Source organism: Prionailurus bengalensis, chromosome B4 (assembly GCF_016509475.1).
Source record: "Prionailurus bengalensis isolate Pbe53 chromosome B4, Fcat_Pben_1.1_paternal_pri, whole genome shotgun sequence".
Taxonomy (NCBI): domain Eukaryota; kingdom Metazoa; phylum Chordata; class Mammalia; order Carnivora; family Felidae; genus Prionailurus; species Prionailurus bengalensis.
Window position 1 is genome coordinate 90,361,646 of NC_057358.1, and position 16,635 is coordinate 90,378,280.

Consider the following 16,635-nt stretch of genomic DNA (forward strand, 5'->3'; position numbering starts at 1 on the left):
AACAGAGGGGAATATGAAAGAGACAAACCAAGAAACAGACTCTTAACTGTAGAGAACAAATTGATGGTTACCAGAGGGGAGGTGGATTGGGGAGGTGGGTGAAATAGGTGATGGGGATTAAGGAGTGCACTTGTGATGAGCACTGGGTGATGTATGGAAATTTGAATCCCTGTATTATACACCTGAAACTAATATTACACTGTATGTTAACTAACTGTAATTAAAATAAAAACTTTTTAAAAAAACCCTATACATTACAATGAGTGCAGTGTCTCCAACTCCATGGATAACCCATATTAATCCTGCTTTGTGGATTTTCAAGGCCCTCTATAGCTTGTGCTTTTTTAATCCTGATTGATGCAATATAAACTGAAATTAAGTTCTCTTGATGTTCCATCATCAGTTTTTTTTTTCTTCTCTAATTTTCGAGCAAATGAATATGAGTTTTGATTTTTAGTTATACACCAGGTGATTTCTAGCAGTGTAATTATAACAAAACCGTAATTGACTGAAATTATTTTAGTATAATTTTATTGTATGACATTTTAAAGCAATAGTAAAGCTTAAACAAAAATCACTGAAAAATTTTTTTAGTTATTCATGAGTAAAATTGTTATAGTTATATTTAATTGCATATTGTCTTACTTTAAGCATTAGCTATTTAGCTCTAAATGATCATCTCCAAATTCATAGTATTCCCTTGAAGTGATCTCATCTATAAACCATTTGTCAGTTATTATACTTACATTGGCTACACATTTTTTGGTATTTATAAATAATGATGAAAGATTACACTTTTTTTTTTTCAATAACAGGTAGTTTGTATTTCTCTTTACCATCTAAAAACATCCTGGTAGTAGTTACACATAAGTAATGATGCCTAGTAAGATTTGTTCTGCTTCATAAAGCTTTCTGTATTTTCAGATTTGATACATTAAAAAAAACTCGCCCGTTTCATATTAGGAAGTAAATTGTCCTGATCAAATGTAAACCTTAATTTCCAATGCTATTAAAGAATCTGTTGATAAAATGCAACAGCTATTACTTACAAAATTCTTTTTAAAATGTTTTTAAAAATGACTTCTTGGGGCACCTCAGTGGTTCAGACGGTTAAGTGTCCAACTCTTGATTACAGCTCGGGTCATGGTCTCACGGTTTGTGAATTCTAGCCCCATATCAGGCTCCTCTCTGACAGCATGGAGCCTGCTTGCAATTTTGTCTCTCTCTTTCTCTGCCTCCCCCCTGCTCTCTCGCACTCTCTCTCAAAATAAACTTAAAAAAAAAAAAAACTTTCTAAAAAAAAATGTCTTTTTACTGCTGTTTTTAGAAGTTCATTCTTTGCACTTCAAAAAGTACATAAAATATATTGAATAGAATATAAGCTCCATGAGCAAGGAAGTTTGACTGTTCTGCTTAGTGCTATCTCTCTGGGTTTTAGCACAGTACCTTGCACATAGTGGACCCTCAATAAATATTTATTGAATGGAAGAATTTTCAAGGGTATTTATTATAGTGTTATTTGATACATTAAAATAATCGGTAACACTCTAAATGTTCATTAATAAGAGGTTGATTAAAGTATAAAATAACCAGCCATAGACTAGAACAGTATGTTGCTGGAAAAAAAATAGGGTTGTTCCATGTTTGGTGATATTGACACAATAATACTTCGTTTTGTGATAAAAGCAAGTGGAATAAACAGTACATATAACGTGATACCACATTATTTTAATTAAAAAATACATAATATACCTATGCACAGCAGTTTTTAAACTTTATGGTTTCATGACCCTTTTGCAGTCCTCAAATTACTGAGGACCCTATGTGGCTTTTGTCTGTGCGATATATATACATAGATAGATTTAGACATATATTTACCTTATTAGAAATTTAAGCAGAAAAATTAAATTTACTTATTCTTTTAAGTAAGAATAATGAACTTATTACATGTTAACATTTAGCAATGTATTTTTATGAAAAATAACTATTATCCAAAATAAAAACATTTAGTGATAGTGGCATTGTTTTGCATGTGTGCAAATCTCTATAATCTTTAATGTGTAGCTTAATAAAACCATAGTGGATTTTCGTATCTGCTTCTGTATTCAGTCTATTGTGATGTTTTGGTTGAAGTATGTCAAGAAAATCTAGCCTCATATAGATATGTAGTCAAGGCAGCGAAAAGTATTTTAATACTTTTTTCAGATAATTGTAGATACTCTTCTTTGATACTGTACCAAAATTCTAAGTAGTAGTTTCTTAAAGATTAGTTGCAGTGTGCAATGTGAAACCGTATCGGTGATTTTTGTTTACTCTGTCTCTGCAGTCCTTTTTCTAGGTTACACGTAGAACAGATAGATGCTTTACCTGTGCAAGACTTTATGACTCCTGCATTGGTCATTTGGAAAATACTGGTTTGTAGGTTATGCAGATCTTCTCAGTGTTTGACACCTTTCATTATGCCATACCCCAAAGTCGCATTCATTAATATTGCACCAGTCTCATTGCAAAGGTCTTTAAGTACTGCGAGGGTGTCAAGCTTACAGTAACGGATTCAACTTTTTCCAAATTTTGCTTTTGACATGAAAGCTTGAATGTCATCATTGGTAACAAAGTCAACTGTTTTTCTTGAGTTGACAGGCCTGCTTCATTCATTTGTTGAGAAAATGTCAGTGAAACAGCCAACTCTGAATAGTTTGCCATTTGTTCATCTAAAAATAATATTCCATAAAAAAATTAGCTCATCCACTCTTACCACAGTGATACTTAAAAGACAAATTACTTAAAAAAAAAAAAAAAAATCCTCCAAATCTGTAAATGTGAAAGAACCAAAAAGAAAACAAAACAAAATATTAATACTGGTTATCTTAGGATGGTGGGGAAATTGTGACTTTTTTTTTCCTCCTTTTGTTTTTCTGTAATGAATAATACATTTTTGTTATGTAATATAGCTTCAAGTGTTATATAAAAATGAAAGTATGGTATTTATAGTATAGCTTACACAGAGTCAAAAGAATGTAAATGACTAAGAATAGTTAGTTATTTTCTCCATTTTTCTTATTAGGATTTAGGCCCTGAATATGAAGATATATTTAATATTTCTTTGAAGTGGATTTTAAAAAATGGAAAAGATGTTGGAATAAGGTAAAGGATTTAATTTCCACTTTGGCCATTTTATAGTATAAGTAGTGATTTTGGCTCTAAAGTCTCCTTAATTATTTTTAAATAGGTGTGTTGGTTATGGCCCCGAGGAGCAATTGAAAAATATAACTGATGTGCAGTTTTTACAGTCCACAAGACCACAGATGTCTTTCTGGTGTCGTTTTCGACGTGCTTTTATTACTGTCACCCACAGGTTATTGTTGTTATGCTTAGGTAAGTTGTTGGGGTGAGAAAGAAGATACATGATAGTGTAGAATTTTTGTGTCTGTATTTTACCAGTTGAGAATTTACTTCTGTGGTAGTTCCCGTTATAAATCACATCGAGAAGTCTTCATTAAGGTATAATAACAGTGACTTTTTTTAATACATATTGTCAGTATTAATCTAAGGACTTAGAAATCAGTATTATAAGGGAAGTTGGAATAAAACTTTATCATAAGAATGTCAGGAAAAGCAAGTATGGTGCATAAACAGAAATCTTAACAAAATAGAACAGGAAAATTTAAAAATTAAGCTTATTTTTTAAATAATAAAATATTATAAATTAAGTTCATTAAAATTCTTTTTGATTTAAAAAATATCATTTACCTTGGATTCCTGGATTTTCTGTGACTGTTTTGATTGATTATAGGAATTTATTTTTCTAGGTTTATTTTTGAGAGTGAGTGAGCAGGGGAGGGACAGAGAGAAAGGGAGAGAATCCCAAGCAGTCTTCCTGCTGCCAGCGTGGAGCCCAACTCCAGGCTCGATCTCACGAATCATGAGATCATGATCTGAGCTGAAATGAGGAGTTGGACACTTAACCGACTGAGCCACCCAGGCTCCCCGTTTATAGGAATTTAGAAGATACTCATTTTTTTCTTTTTTCTGTTCAAGTCCTTTAAAAATAATTTACTGAAAGTCAGGTGTAGTATATTTACAGTCTTAGAAAACTCACTTTTCTAATAGCTTAATGTGGCAAAGGAAAAAGTTTGTGAGATGTGGTTACATTGTTTTAAAAAAAGTAGAATTTAAATGTTGAGTTGTCAACATAATGGAAGAGATAGTTTTTCTAGAGAGATGAAGTGAAACTCAGGAAAATGTTTAACACCAAATTGGTCTATGTAATAGTAATTATGTAGCTAATTCAGTCCACTGTTTTGAAGGCCCATTCCATTATACCATTATAGCAGTTAAAATAATTACTGTAGAAACTGTCCTAAGAGTTCTCTTTCTTTGCTGTGTTTTGTTAACATCAGATTTAACGATTAGACCAATAACTTCAGATTGCAGTGACTTAATCGAATGCCACTGACCACAATTTTTAAAACACAAAATATGTAAATATTGCAGGTGTAGTGATGGTTTGTGTCGTTCTGCGTTACATGAAATATCGCTGGACAAAAGAAGAAGAGGAAACAAGACAGATGTATGATATGGTGGTGAAGATAATAGGTATAAGTATTTGAAAAGATCGAAACTATTTCTAGAGTAGTCATGTGAAAAATTACAACGTGATGTCCATTGATTCATTTGTAAATTTGTTTATTTTCAGATGTTTTACGAAGTCATAATGAAGCTTGCCAGGAAAATAAAGACTTACAACCTTACATGCCTATTCCACATGTGCAAGATTCCTTAATACAGCCTCATGACAGGTGTGTTCAAAATCTTGTGAGTCAAAGTAGATCTGAATGTTGGTATCTTCTGAAATCGTGATAATGATATTGAGAGTTGGGGCCCTTATCAAGTAGACCTGCTTTACTTTTGTACTTTAAACTCTCCTTTCTTTCTAAGTTCCCTGTCTTGTCCTCCTAATTTTGAGTGGCCTGATAGACAACTGGATTTCCAAATCATTATCACTTCTATACATTTTTGATTCTTTGTTGTCAGTTTTCACCTTATTTCCGTTAATTTCATCTTGATAAAGAAACAGAGATAGACAATAGCCAGTGATGTTTTACTAATAATGCCTTAAATATTTTGTTGTTAATGAAGCTTTTTAAATGAAAATACTACATAATAACTTCTTGAAAATAAAAGATGATTCCATATCCTAAAGCAGCATTCTTCACTGTTAGCAACACCTCAGAATCATCAGTGGACTTTGTGGGGGAAAATTACTGATGCTTATGTTCTACCTCTGGAGATTGACATTCAGTAAATCTGACATGAGTTTCAAGCATCTAAATCTTTTTTGAAAAAACTTCATAAGCAGCGATCAGAAAAACCAGAGTTAATAATAACCATTATCTAATACTTGAAAATTACAATAACCAATTACTAATACTTGAAAAAGATGACAAGCCAAGATGATAGTACATTTGTCATTTTGTTCACATGATAGGAAAAAGATGAAGAAGGTCTGGGATAGAGCTGTTGACTTCCTTGCTGCTAATGAGTCTAGAGTTCGCACAGAGACACGAAGAATAGGTGGTACAGATTTTCTAGTTTGGCGCTGGATCCAGCCTTCTGCCTCCTGTGACAAAATATTAGTAATACCTTCTAAAGTATGGCAAGGTCAAGGTATGTATTTTTAAACAACAACAGAAATAAACATCAGTTTTTCTAATTTTTTCAGCACGTAAAAGTGTTACATGTTTATTTTTAATTTAATTTAATTTTTTTTAAATATATGAAATTTATTGTCAAATTGGTTTCCATACAACACCCAGTGCTCATCCCAAAAGATGCCCTCTTCAATACATGTTTAAAGGAAAATAGTACCATTGAAAGATACATGAAGGCAACGCTCCCTTTGCAGTTTCATCCCATAGAAGGAATTCATGTTAGCTTTTTTATATACTTCTACTTTCCTCCTTGCAAATATAAACATAAGTGGTTTATCTTTACTATAATAGAACACTATATACATTACTTTGAGTTTTTCCTTTTTCACTTACAGCAACTTAGTATTGTAGATCTAACTATATTCTTTTCCCCTAATTTTTATGCAGATAAGACATAATTTCTGTTTTACATATGTGTAAAACATATATCAGTGAAACATAACTTTTTAACTGCTCTTTTTTCTGAGTTTTGCTTGCCTCCTTCTTATTAAGACTCCTCCACCTGCACATCCCTTGTGCCAAGTAGCTTTTGTGGCTATCTTTCCATATTGTTCTTAAGGCTTGCATAGTTACAAAAACAGGTATATGTAAATATATAGGAGAGTCTGGTGATTGGTTGCCTTAGGTACCCAAACCTCTATTAGTGATGACTGTTACCTCACTTGAATTTTTGGATGGTTAGTTGCAAAAATTAAATCTTGTTAGTTTAATGTGCATTTCAGAACTAGTCGTGAGTTGAGTTTCTTTAAATCTTCTTGTTGGATAAAAGCATATTTATCAATGTTTGCTAAACACAGTATTTATGAGAAAGTTAAGTTGTTTTGATATTGAAAAAAAAATCCAATCACTCTGTTCTCTAATTTTCACTGTTAAAGAGCTTGAATCATAATAATAATAATGATAGTCTTCAATAATCATGGCATAAAAACGATGCTTTGATGATGCCAAAGATGACACTAAACAATAAACTTTTTGTTTTAAAAGGTGTCTGCGGAAGGGTCTTAGGAAATGAAAACAGAATGCAAAGCCAGTCAGATCAGATTACCTTAGTGCCTGTTGTAATGGTTACGAATTCTCAGTCTAATTTCTTCATGTAGCTAGCAGTTGGTGCTTATGTATGCATGTGATGTTCTAGAAAAGGCCATTATTTTGTTCATGTGAATTTATTATAGTTGTCTTATTTTTATTTTGTTTACTTATTTGAAGTTTATTTATTTTGAGAGAGAGACAGCATGAGTAGGGGATGGGCAGAGAGAGAGAGAGAGAGAAAGAAAGAAAATCCCAATCCCAAACAGGCTTCATACAGTCAGCGCAGAGCCCCATGGGGGGCTCACACTCACAAACTGTGAGATCATGATCTGAGCTGAAATCAAGAGTCAGATGCTTAACCCACTGAGCCACCTTGGTGCCCTTTTAGTTGCATTTTTAAAATGTGAGATTTTCAAGATGAATCTAAAGACAGTTTCTTGACCTAGATAATCCAAGTTCTTATATGTTAGTAGGGGGGAATGACAGATTCTTAAGTGCGTTAAATTGGATGCTCTATATCTAGAATTTAAAACCTCAAACTATTTTCGTTTTATCATTTTCTTTAGATAGGAAAAGACTGCATAAGTGTGATATAAGACAACTTTAGGTCAGTTATATTAGTTGTAAAACTCAACTTGAATTGATAGAATAGTTTTAAAATGTCCTGCTACTTTGTTTCATCTGGGTTCTTCTGGTGTAGTATATGTTTATAAACTATATGCCAAATACTGAGCTATCTTAATTTGAATACTTCTAAATGCACAATGTAAAGACTTATAAACTCAGTCTCTCTTTACTTGACAGTTACAAGTCAAGTAATCCCTAGAAAGGCATTGAGAGTAAAATAATATGCCTGTTGCTTAGTTAGCAAATAGAAAAAAATATCATGGCTGAGATTGTTATTCTGAAGGCAGAAAATCTTGGGGTAGAACCTAGTAGCCATTTGCTTAAGTATATCCATTCAAATTTTTTGGAGGGTTGTGATGATAAAAGTTTATAGACTCCTAGCAAGAGAGATTTGAGTTCAAGAGAATTTGATCATAAAAGAATTGGTTACAGGAGCTGAATAATGAGAAGTTGGTGGGATACTTCTTAATGATAATTACCTGTATCACCTCACTTAAGAACATATGGCCCTAATAAAGAAAGAATTTTGTTTTAATACTATATTTTATGCCATTAAATGTGTAGTCTAAGTGTAATTTAAATGACTGACTTATCTTATTGAAAATATTAATACATAAACTAAATTTTGCTTTCACTTAAATGTATCTGAACACAAATGTTGTACTATAAGTAGTGCTATAGAGTTGGGGTGGGGCAGTTTGGTGGTGGTTTATGTAAAAAGATAGTTTAACTTACTAACAGGCTTAATGTTTATGCTTTTATAAATACTGTGGTTTAATTAAAAGGTACATGGCTGGAGGGTTGGTAATTATAGTAGTCTTTTGAATTCACTCCCACTATAAGCTGTTGTCATTTCATAGTATTTTTTCCAAGTAATTGTTGCTTAATCAACCTTATTGAATTTTTAGTTCTCTTCCTAAAGGATTGTTAAGTATAGATTTGATTCTTATATAGCAGTAGTATCTCTAATGATATTTTAAAGCACTAGTTAAAAATCAAACCATACCTGCTGGAGAGAATTATTTATGTTTCCAGCAGATGGAGCCTTCAGAATAAATAGCATTCATTTGAAGGATCCAAACATAATTCTTGAGGTATTTGAAATGTATCATCATTTGGTAACCACTGTCTCTCTGCTTGTACCAGGAGGTGATTACAATTTAGTTAGGGAGACAAAGCGTATATCCTAAAAATCACTTGGATCTTCATGACTACTTTGTGACTAGAATTGACCAGGAATAGCTTCTCCCAGAGCCATTATTTTGTGGAAACTTGGGTCCAGACTAGGATAAGATGGTATTAATGCTTCCATTTTCTCTGGATCATTCCCTGCTGGCCCAGGCCAGTATTGGAATTTCAAGGAAGTCAGATGGCCTACAACTAAAAGGTCATCAAGAATACCACCTATACACTCTGCCAGAGAAGTCTAGGTGGTGCTAGAAGGTTTATAGGCTTTCTTGATCTGGGGTTTGGCAAAGATTTTTCATGTACAGTGGCCTTTCCCCCACCCCTTATCAAGCACTTGTAGGACATTCACACCCCAGACATTTCTTTTCACTAGATACTTCTGAAATCTTTCATTAATTTATTTTTTTCTTACAAGTTTTTATTTAAATTCCCTTTAGTTAACATGCAGTGTAATATCAGCTTCAGGTGTAGAATTTAGTGATTCATCACTTACATACGACACCTGGTGCTCATCACAACAGGTGCCCTCCTTGATCCCCATCACATATTTAATCCATTGATACACTCTGGTCTTTAGCCATAAACTCATCCTTTCAACTTTCTTGCTTTATATATATATTTGTTTGTTTTGTTTTGTTTTTTTGTTTTAAACTTCCCATACTCTCCAATTCTTTGATACACCTACTTTTTCCAGTTTTTCAGTCTTCCTCCTGGCTTTATTTCTTTTCCTGTCCATCTTAGTTTCCACAACCCATCTTTCCAATCCTTTTCTTGCTAGTACCCTTAAGTCATCACCTATCCCTCTTAGCCTGGTAAATTCCAACCAAGGATGAAACTGTTTTGTCTATGTGCAGGTAGCTGAGCACAGCGGGGAAAAAGTCATACAGTTTTGCAGACTGGTATGTCATAAATAATCAACCTCAGTTGGGCCCTCAGCACTACCTGACTTTCATGTTCTTAAAATATTTTACCAGGTCACTTCACTTTCCTGCTCTGCTCAGTAACAATTTTAGATTTCTTTCCGTCTTGTCACACCTTTGCCTTTCTCTCCTTTCAGTTGATGACTCAAACAGAAGCAATCACATAGTCCCTGCCTCAACGTTCTACCACCAACTCAGTAAAATTGCCAGAATCCACACTCACCCTCACCGCCTATTGCATTTGAAGAGTTCTCTCACTTAACAAAGACCTGGGCCCTTCCCTCTATAGGGAAGGGGATCTAAGCCCTCAGGGTTCCATTCCCTCCAGTCTTCTCAAGCATCTTCTCTCACTGTGTTCTAAACCCCTGCCTCTCCTGGACCTTTTCATCAGCACTTAAACATGCTGTATAGTCTCTCTCATCTTTAACACACATTGTTAGAGTCTACACTGTTCTGTAGCTATCACTCTGTCTCTACCCATTCACAGCCACATAGCCTTACTCACTGTTTTTACTTTTGCACGTCCCATTTATTCTTCAGCTGATTCTAATCTGTTTTCCATCCCTGACATTCCATGGAAACAGCTCTCAGACATTCATATTGCCAAACCCATTGGACTTATTCTTTTCTGTCCTTATTTTACTTAACAGTGTTAACAATTGAGCCTGCTTTAAAACTTTCTCTGTTTGGTTTTGGGGATGCCGCTTTCTAGTTTTCCTGCTACTTCTGACCATTTGTTCAATCTTCTTTTCTAAATTTTCTTCTTTTTCTGGACCTCTAAAGTGTTGGAGTTTCTCAAGGCCAGTGTCTTTTCTCATTCTACCTGTCTTCCTAGATGATCTCACGATTTATATCTTGAATTAAGTCCTATGGTTTTCAGAGTTTTATACCCACCTGTATACCACCTACTACTAGGATATGGACACCACAAATTGAACATGTGCATGAATTCAGTAACTTCTCTTGCCAAACGGACCTCTTCCCCCGGTGTTCTTGGTCTAATTAATGATACCCCTTCTCAGTTGGTTCTGCCATAAACCTGGGGGTCATCCTTAATCTCTTCCTTACCTCCCATGTATAGTTTTTAAACAAGTCGTGTCAAATCTCCGTATGTCCTGAGTCTGTCTACTTATTTCCATCTGCATTGCTGGCCTGTCTTACCCACGTTAGTATCCTCTTTCTCTTAAACAACTATGGTAACTTTCTAACTGGTCTCCTTGCATTTGCTTTTGTTTCCACCTAATCGATTTTCCACATAACAGTCTACTTTTAAAAATTATAATTTTAAACGATAGATCTCATCATATTATTCCTCTCCTTAAAAAAAACTTGAGTGACTTTCTATTGGTCTTAACGGCAGTGTCTAAACACTTTAGTGTGATCTTCATGGTTCTCAATAATCTGACCTGTCCCTGTTAAGGTTTATCTTTCTGTTGTTCCTGCTCTAGCCACAGTGGCTGTCTTTTAGTTACTTGACTGCACTGAGCTCCTTCTTGCCTGGGGCTGTATATAAGCTATCACATTTGCTTGAAATGCCCTTTATACTTCTCTTCACTCTGTCTACTTTTATTACTTTTTGGGTCCCAGCATAAATGTTACTTCCTCAAGTGCTATACTTCCAGACTACCTAAGTTACTTTCACAGCTTCCTGTATCCTTCTTTCTTAAGATTTGCCACAATAACGGGTTTTTTTGACACGGTTTCTCATCTGTCTCACCCACTAAACTGCAGACTCTGTGATAGCAATGATTGTCTCTCTTTGATTTACCTTAATATCCAGGGGTCTGGCTCCTAGGAAAAGCATGCAATGAACATGTTTTGAATGAACTAAATGGAACAGTGACAAATAGTAACACTAATTTGTTTTTTGTAGCATTTCATTTAGATAGAAGAAATTCACCACCAAATAGTTTGACACCATGTTTAAAGATTCGAAATATGTTTGACCCAGTTATGTAAGTATTATGATCAGAGGTACATGTAATTTTTATTTGGAATGTCCTTACATTGTTATGTCTGTAATTGAACAATCTCTTTTACTTTTGAATCTCTAACTACAGAAGTGTTATGTTTTTCTTTTCTCCTCTTTTGTTATATTTCAAGCCAAGGTCTGGCCAAAAGACACAGATGTATAATAATTTGTTAAATTACAAATCTTTGTATGCACTACGAGTCCCCATGGCAGATAAATGTTTGAGTGAAATTAATGATACACGTGGTGATAAACAGTACTTTTTGTTAAGTATATAAATCTTGTCTGCCAATATTCTTTGCCTCATTAGGCAATATAGATAAATATCTACTATTTTTAAATTTCCAATCTCTGATTGTAAAAATTCTCTGCAAAGATGTACACTTTTCCTTAAGACCTGTCTACTTGTCCATGTAATATTCGGGAAACTTTTGTGTCCATTTAATATTTGAGAAACTTTTCTTTTACATGTTATAGCAGCACATGCATCCAGAGATTAGCACAGTCAAAAGTTATTGCCTTAGAATCTGTACTATTTCATATATAAGCTGCAATAATTTCTAGAATTTGCCTCCTAGATGTTACTTATTTGTCCAATGATACAACAGATCAGGTTCTGTTTTGTAAAAAAAAATTCTAACAGTAGAAACCGTATTACTTAGAAAATACCCATACATCCCATTTAGTAACTTATTTATTTCAAGAAATGGTTGATATAACGAGATTCCAAATCAGTGGCAACAAAATTGGAACTGTGGAGAAAAGAAACTCTGTCAGTACACATAACACACCCCCTCCGTTTTGCAGAGATACAAGCACTTAGCAGTGCTCTGATCCCTCTTTTGAGAAGCTGACCTCATTACTTAGGGATTAGGAAATCAGTGCCAGTCTAGTATTTTGTTACTAAGATGAAGATTTATGATTTAAAGTGTAGCCGCTCTCCCTTCGGCTTGCCCTCTGTACCTCACAAGTAAGACAAATAGGCATCGGTGCAGCAGGAACTCCTAAAGTTCTTGTAACAGTAAGGTGATGCTTTGTGCAAAATGTTTGTCTTGTATCATTCCTCCATTATTTCGAAAAAGAGAACCCCAGAACACATTATTTACTAGGAATTGTCCTTAAGTTTAGGAATTTGAAAATATCATTAAAAAAAAATAGTACTCAAGTTTTTTAAGTTCACTACAGACTCATTAAAGTGTCAACGCTTGCTAGGGAGAAAAAAAGAAATGACTACAGGTACATAAGATTTCAGACGTAAAAATGACAGCACATTAGTTCTGCTGTGCTCATTGCCTCAGCTCTGTGCCTTCTTCCACTGGAAATGAGAGAAGGTCTGGGACTGTGAATGCCAGTATTTTTTAATTCTATATAGTACTTGTAACAAGTATTTACCTAACTACTAGTTTTAACAGTATGTAGTTTTGAAATTATTCCCATTCTGGTAGGGTTTATGTGTTAGACAATAAAGACTTTTAACGGAATAGGAATATGGTTATTGATTTTTTTTTTTTCCATCAATTTTTAGGGAAATAGGGGATCAGTGGCATTTGGCAATTCAAGAAGCAATTTTAGAAAAATGCAGTGATAATGATGGCATTGTTCATATTGCAGTAGACAAAAATTCACGTGAGGTAAAGTAACTTTTACTGTAGAATTCTACATTTAGGATTTGTTGCTATTAAACTAAGACTGTTTCTTTTTTTTCCCTTTCTTTCTTTCTTTGTTTCTTTTTTTTTTTTTTTAATATCACAGGGCTGTGTATATGTTAAATGTCTGTCTCCAGAATATGCTGGAAAAGCTTTTAAGGCATTGCATGGCTCTTGGTTTGATGGTAAGAAGTTTGAGTATTACAAACATTTTAAAAACATAAATTATGGCTTACTGTTAAATTATACCAGATTTTAAATTAAAGAATATTAGGGCAGCATTTTTAGAGTAATAATTTAAGATTCCTTTATTTGCATATTATGTTCATATGTCTTTTACCACAGTTTGTTTTTTGTAAATATTAAGCACATTTTTACAGATCTAAAATATTATTTTTATCTTACAACAGGGAAATTGGTTACAGTAAAATATTTACGACTAGATAGATATCACCACCGCTTTCCCCAAGCTCTTACTTGCAATACTCCCTTGAAGCCATCAAATAAACATATGAACTCTATGTCTCATCTTCGCCTTCGGACTGGCCTAGCCAATTCTCAAGGAGGTTCCTGAAAAGACTTTCTTCCACTCCTAGGATTGGTATTTACAATAGGAAAATTCCTGTTTGGCTTCTTGTCTTCCTTTTAAATGCTTTTTGTATGTAATATTTTTATTGAATACAGCTCTGTTTGAATGTTCCAGAAATCTTAAGGTTCCAAAGGGACTTAACAGTGAGGCAGCAATGCCGAGTAGACAGAACAATTGTTTCATTTAGTTTTTGGAGCTCAGTTAAGCCAATGCATTTAAAGTTTTGCATGAGGAACATTGACGTTATTAAGCATTTTCAGATGTGGTGGTTGTGTTTTTGCACCACAAAGTGTTTGGATAACCACACAAAAGCATGGTGAAGAGGCCTCTTGTATTTCCATAATTTCCTGTGAACTAATGTTGTGAATTTTTGTATACAGTCACCTGCATAGTTCCTTACCAGGCCAGTGTGGTAAAACTGTTAATTTCCCAATTTAACCTTAGGTTTCTATTGCTTGTAAGAGATTCATTTGTTACAGCTGGAATACAGGAAAATTAATTTGGGTTTAGTGGTTACATATACGTGTAGGTGGATGTACATGTACTTAAACTGGCTTTTGTATATATGTATAAATGCTGGGGGTTGGCGAAAGTAGTCTTGTTTTGTGAGGATGTCTGCATTAAAGCAGTAAAATAAGCTTCCTATTTTATTCATAATCTAATGTGTACATATGTATGTGTATATATGTGTGTATGTGTATATATATGTATGTGTATATGTGTATATATATACACACATATATACATATGGCTGTACTATCACATAGATCAAACAGCCAAACACCTGGAAGTATTAGATACAAGTTTAAAATATCTTTTATAAGTTTTATATAAAAATGTCTGAGTATGATTTTGTGTGAAAGTTACGATATCGGTTGTAATGGATTCAAATTTATGTGAGCAATAAAGATGCAATTGGCAGATATTGGAAAAGTATTTTGTGAAAAGCTGTATTTATTATAAATACTAGGACTATGTCATAGTACTATTGGGAGTAAGTCATTTTCCCAATTTATTTATAATTTAATGAAATGTCAGCTCCCCTGTTCTATGTCAAGTTTAAAGCAGGGCACATTGTTGCAGCAAAATGTGTCTTTGAAAATTTATATTTGAAATTTTGGGTCATGAAAGCTTGCAATATAGTAAATGCACGAGTGACTGTTGCTTTGTGCCTCGGTATTTACTTTGTTTCAGTAAAGTTGCTTTATTACTGTTTATGATTTCAGATTAAAATCGTTGCTGAGCAGAGTTTACTTGTAACGTAACAATTGGCTTTTTAAAAAACAACCTGTTGATATATTGTTGTCAGTCCAAATGAATATGTGAAACAGCTGGAATTGTACCAATTTTGATTTTGTTTAAAGCTCAGTTTCCTTTTTGTTTTTTATTGTATATGTGTTGGGTTTGCAGCATGAACTTGCACAGATAATGCACGTTTTCTGGTTAAGTAAACATGATGCACACTGTTCTGTAACAGAAAACCCTATTGTGCCTTACCTATGTGCTTTTGTGGGCACCATGTTTATGAAAAATAAAAAATGATTTGTTATCTGAAGAGAATAAATTTTAAATTCTCAGTTTATGTCTCAGATGCTAAAGTGTGAGAATATAAATATATATATAATATATATAAAATAACCAATCTTTCTGTATTTTATGTGCATCATAGTGATTTATCTGAGCTTAGTGACCCCATCTTGTGACCTGTTGCAAGAGTGAATGTAAAAAACAGTTGTGGCGTTTTAAAAGGTTGCCTTTTGATGCAGATGCATCTTTGTTTTTTGTTTTTTGTTTTTTTTTTTTTGCTTCTAAAACATATTTCATGTAAACATTGTACATTTATTATTGTAATATATACTATTATGCAGCCTATTTTACCTGAAACTGTTAAGCCGACCAAGATCCCTCCCTGCAAGACAGATGGGAATGTGTATAATAACTAGATATTTGAGAAGTTCTGAAGTTTGATGTAATCTGTTACTTGTCCTGTTAAAAAAAAAAGAAAAAATTCTAATTAAAAATTTATTAGGTTTTTTTTTTTTTTAATGCGTCTTGGCTTTTAAAAAACTTTTTAATGCCCTGTGTCTTTATTTTTTTTTTAACCAGTTAAAATAGGTGCCTTTATTTTAAGTCATTTTGGGGATCTGTAAATATATGTATGTATGGTCATAAAGATGGATGAAGACCCTAAAGTTAACTTTAACCATCCATTCCTCAGCATCTTCCTTTTCTTTATGAAAATGTCTTTTTGTGACTCTCAGGTGTTTGGATCAAAGAGGGGCAAGACTATATACATCAGCTGTGTCACTAAAGCAGCAGTTTTTTCATAGCAAGACTTTCTCAAAAAAGGAAGCTATTCTTTTACACATTCTGCTCAAACTCCGTATCACATTATAAACCAACAGTTTAAGGGCTAGCTACTTTGAATAGCATTGGTTTAGATTTTTTAATGGTTTAATCAAGTAAAAAAAAAAAAGACTTGGTTGATCAGTCAGTTGGTAGACTTTTATTGATTGCTAACAAAGGTCAAGCACTGTTACTTGTTAGGGATGCAAAGATGAAAAAGACATGGCCCAGTCCTCAAGGTGGTCGCACTCTAGAGGAAGAACATAGAACAGATAAGTTAAAAGATAGTGTGGAGAATATAGTGAGAGAAAAAAGCAGAAGAAATCCTGGGAGTACAGAGAGGCACCTTTTGCATCTTAATAGATGGGAAAGACATAAGGCAGATGAGATAACAGCTGAGCCATATTTTAATTTAAACATTTATTAAACACTTCCTAATTAGTATAGCTACAATGATAAGTCTCCTTTCCCTTGAGCTCCTAGGGGAACTTTTATTCTTGTGATGAGCTCATAAAAATTGGTGCATGGAACTGAAGCTATGACAAAATCCATTTTCAGACTCATTGGTCTGTAGACTCCTGAATACCCTGTGAATATTGAAGCCTGA

At 33.7% G+C, this 16,635-nt stretch overlaps 1 protein-coding gene across 1 annotated transcript in view; it reads left to right on the forward strand.

The window, feature by feature from the left end:
• Positions 1-15,259, forward strand: part of LEMD3 (LEM domain containing 3) — a 64,955-nt gene extending 49,696 nt beyond the window's left edge. The window contains exons 5-13 of the mRNA XM_043562957.1: positions 3,065-3,144; positions 3,230-3,375; positions 4,495-4,596; positions 4,697-4,799; positions 5,489-5,667; positions 11,349-11,430; positions 12,973-13,078; positions 13,200-13,278; positions 13,504-15,259. Coding sequence (XP_043418892.1) covers positions 3,065-3,144; positions 3,230-3,375; positions 4,495-4,596; positions 4,697-4,799; positions 5,489-5,667; positions 11,349-11,430; positions 12,973-13,078; positions 13,200-13,278; positions 13,504-13,667 — 1,041 coding nt within the window. The 3' untranslated portion in view covers positions 13,668-15,259. The remainder of the gene's footprint in view (positions 1-3,064; positions 3,145-3,229; positions 3,376-4,494; positions 4,597-4,696; positions 4,800-5,488; positions 5,668-11,348; positions 11,431-12,972; positions 13,079-13,199; positions 13,279-13,503) is intronic.
• The last annotated feature ends 1,376 nt before the right edge of the window (positions 15,260-16,635 follow it).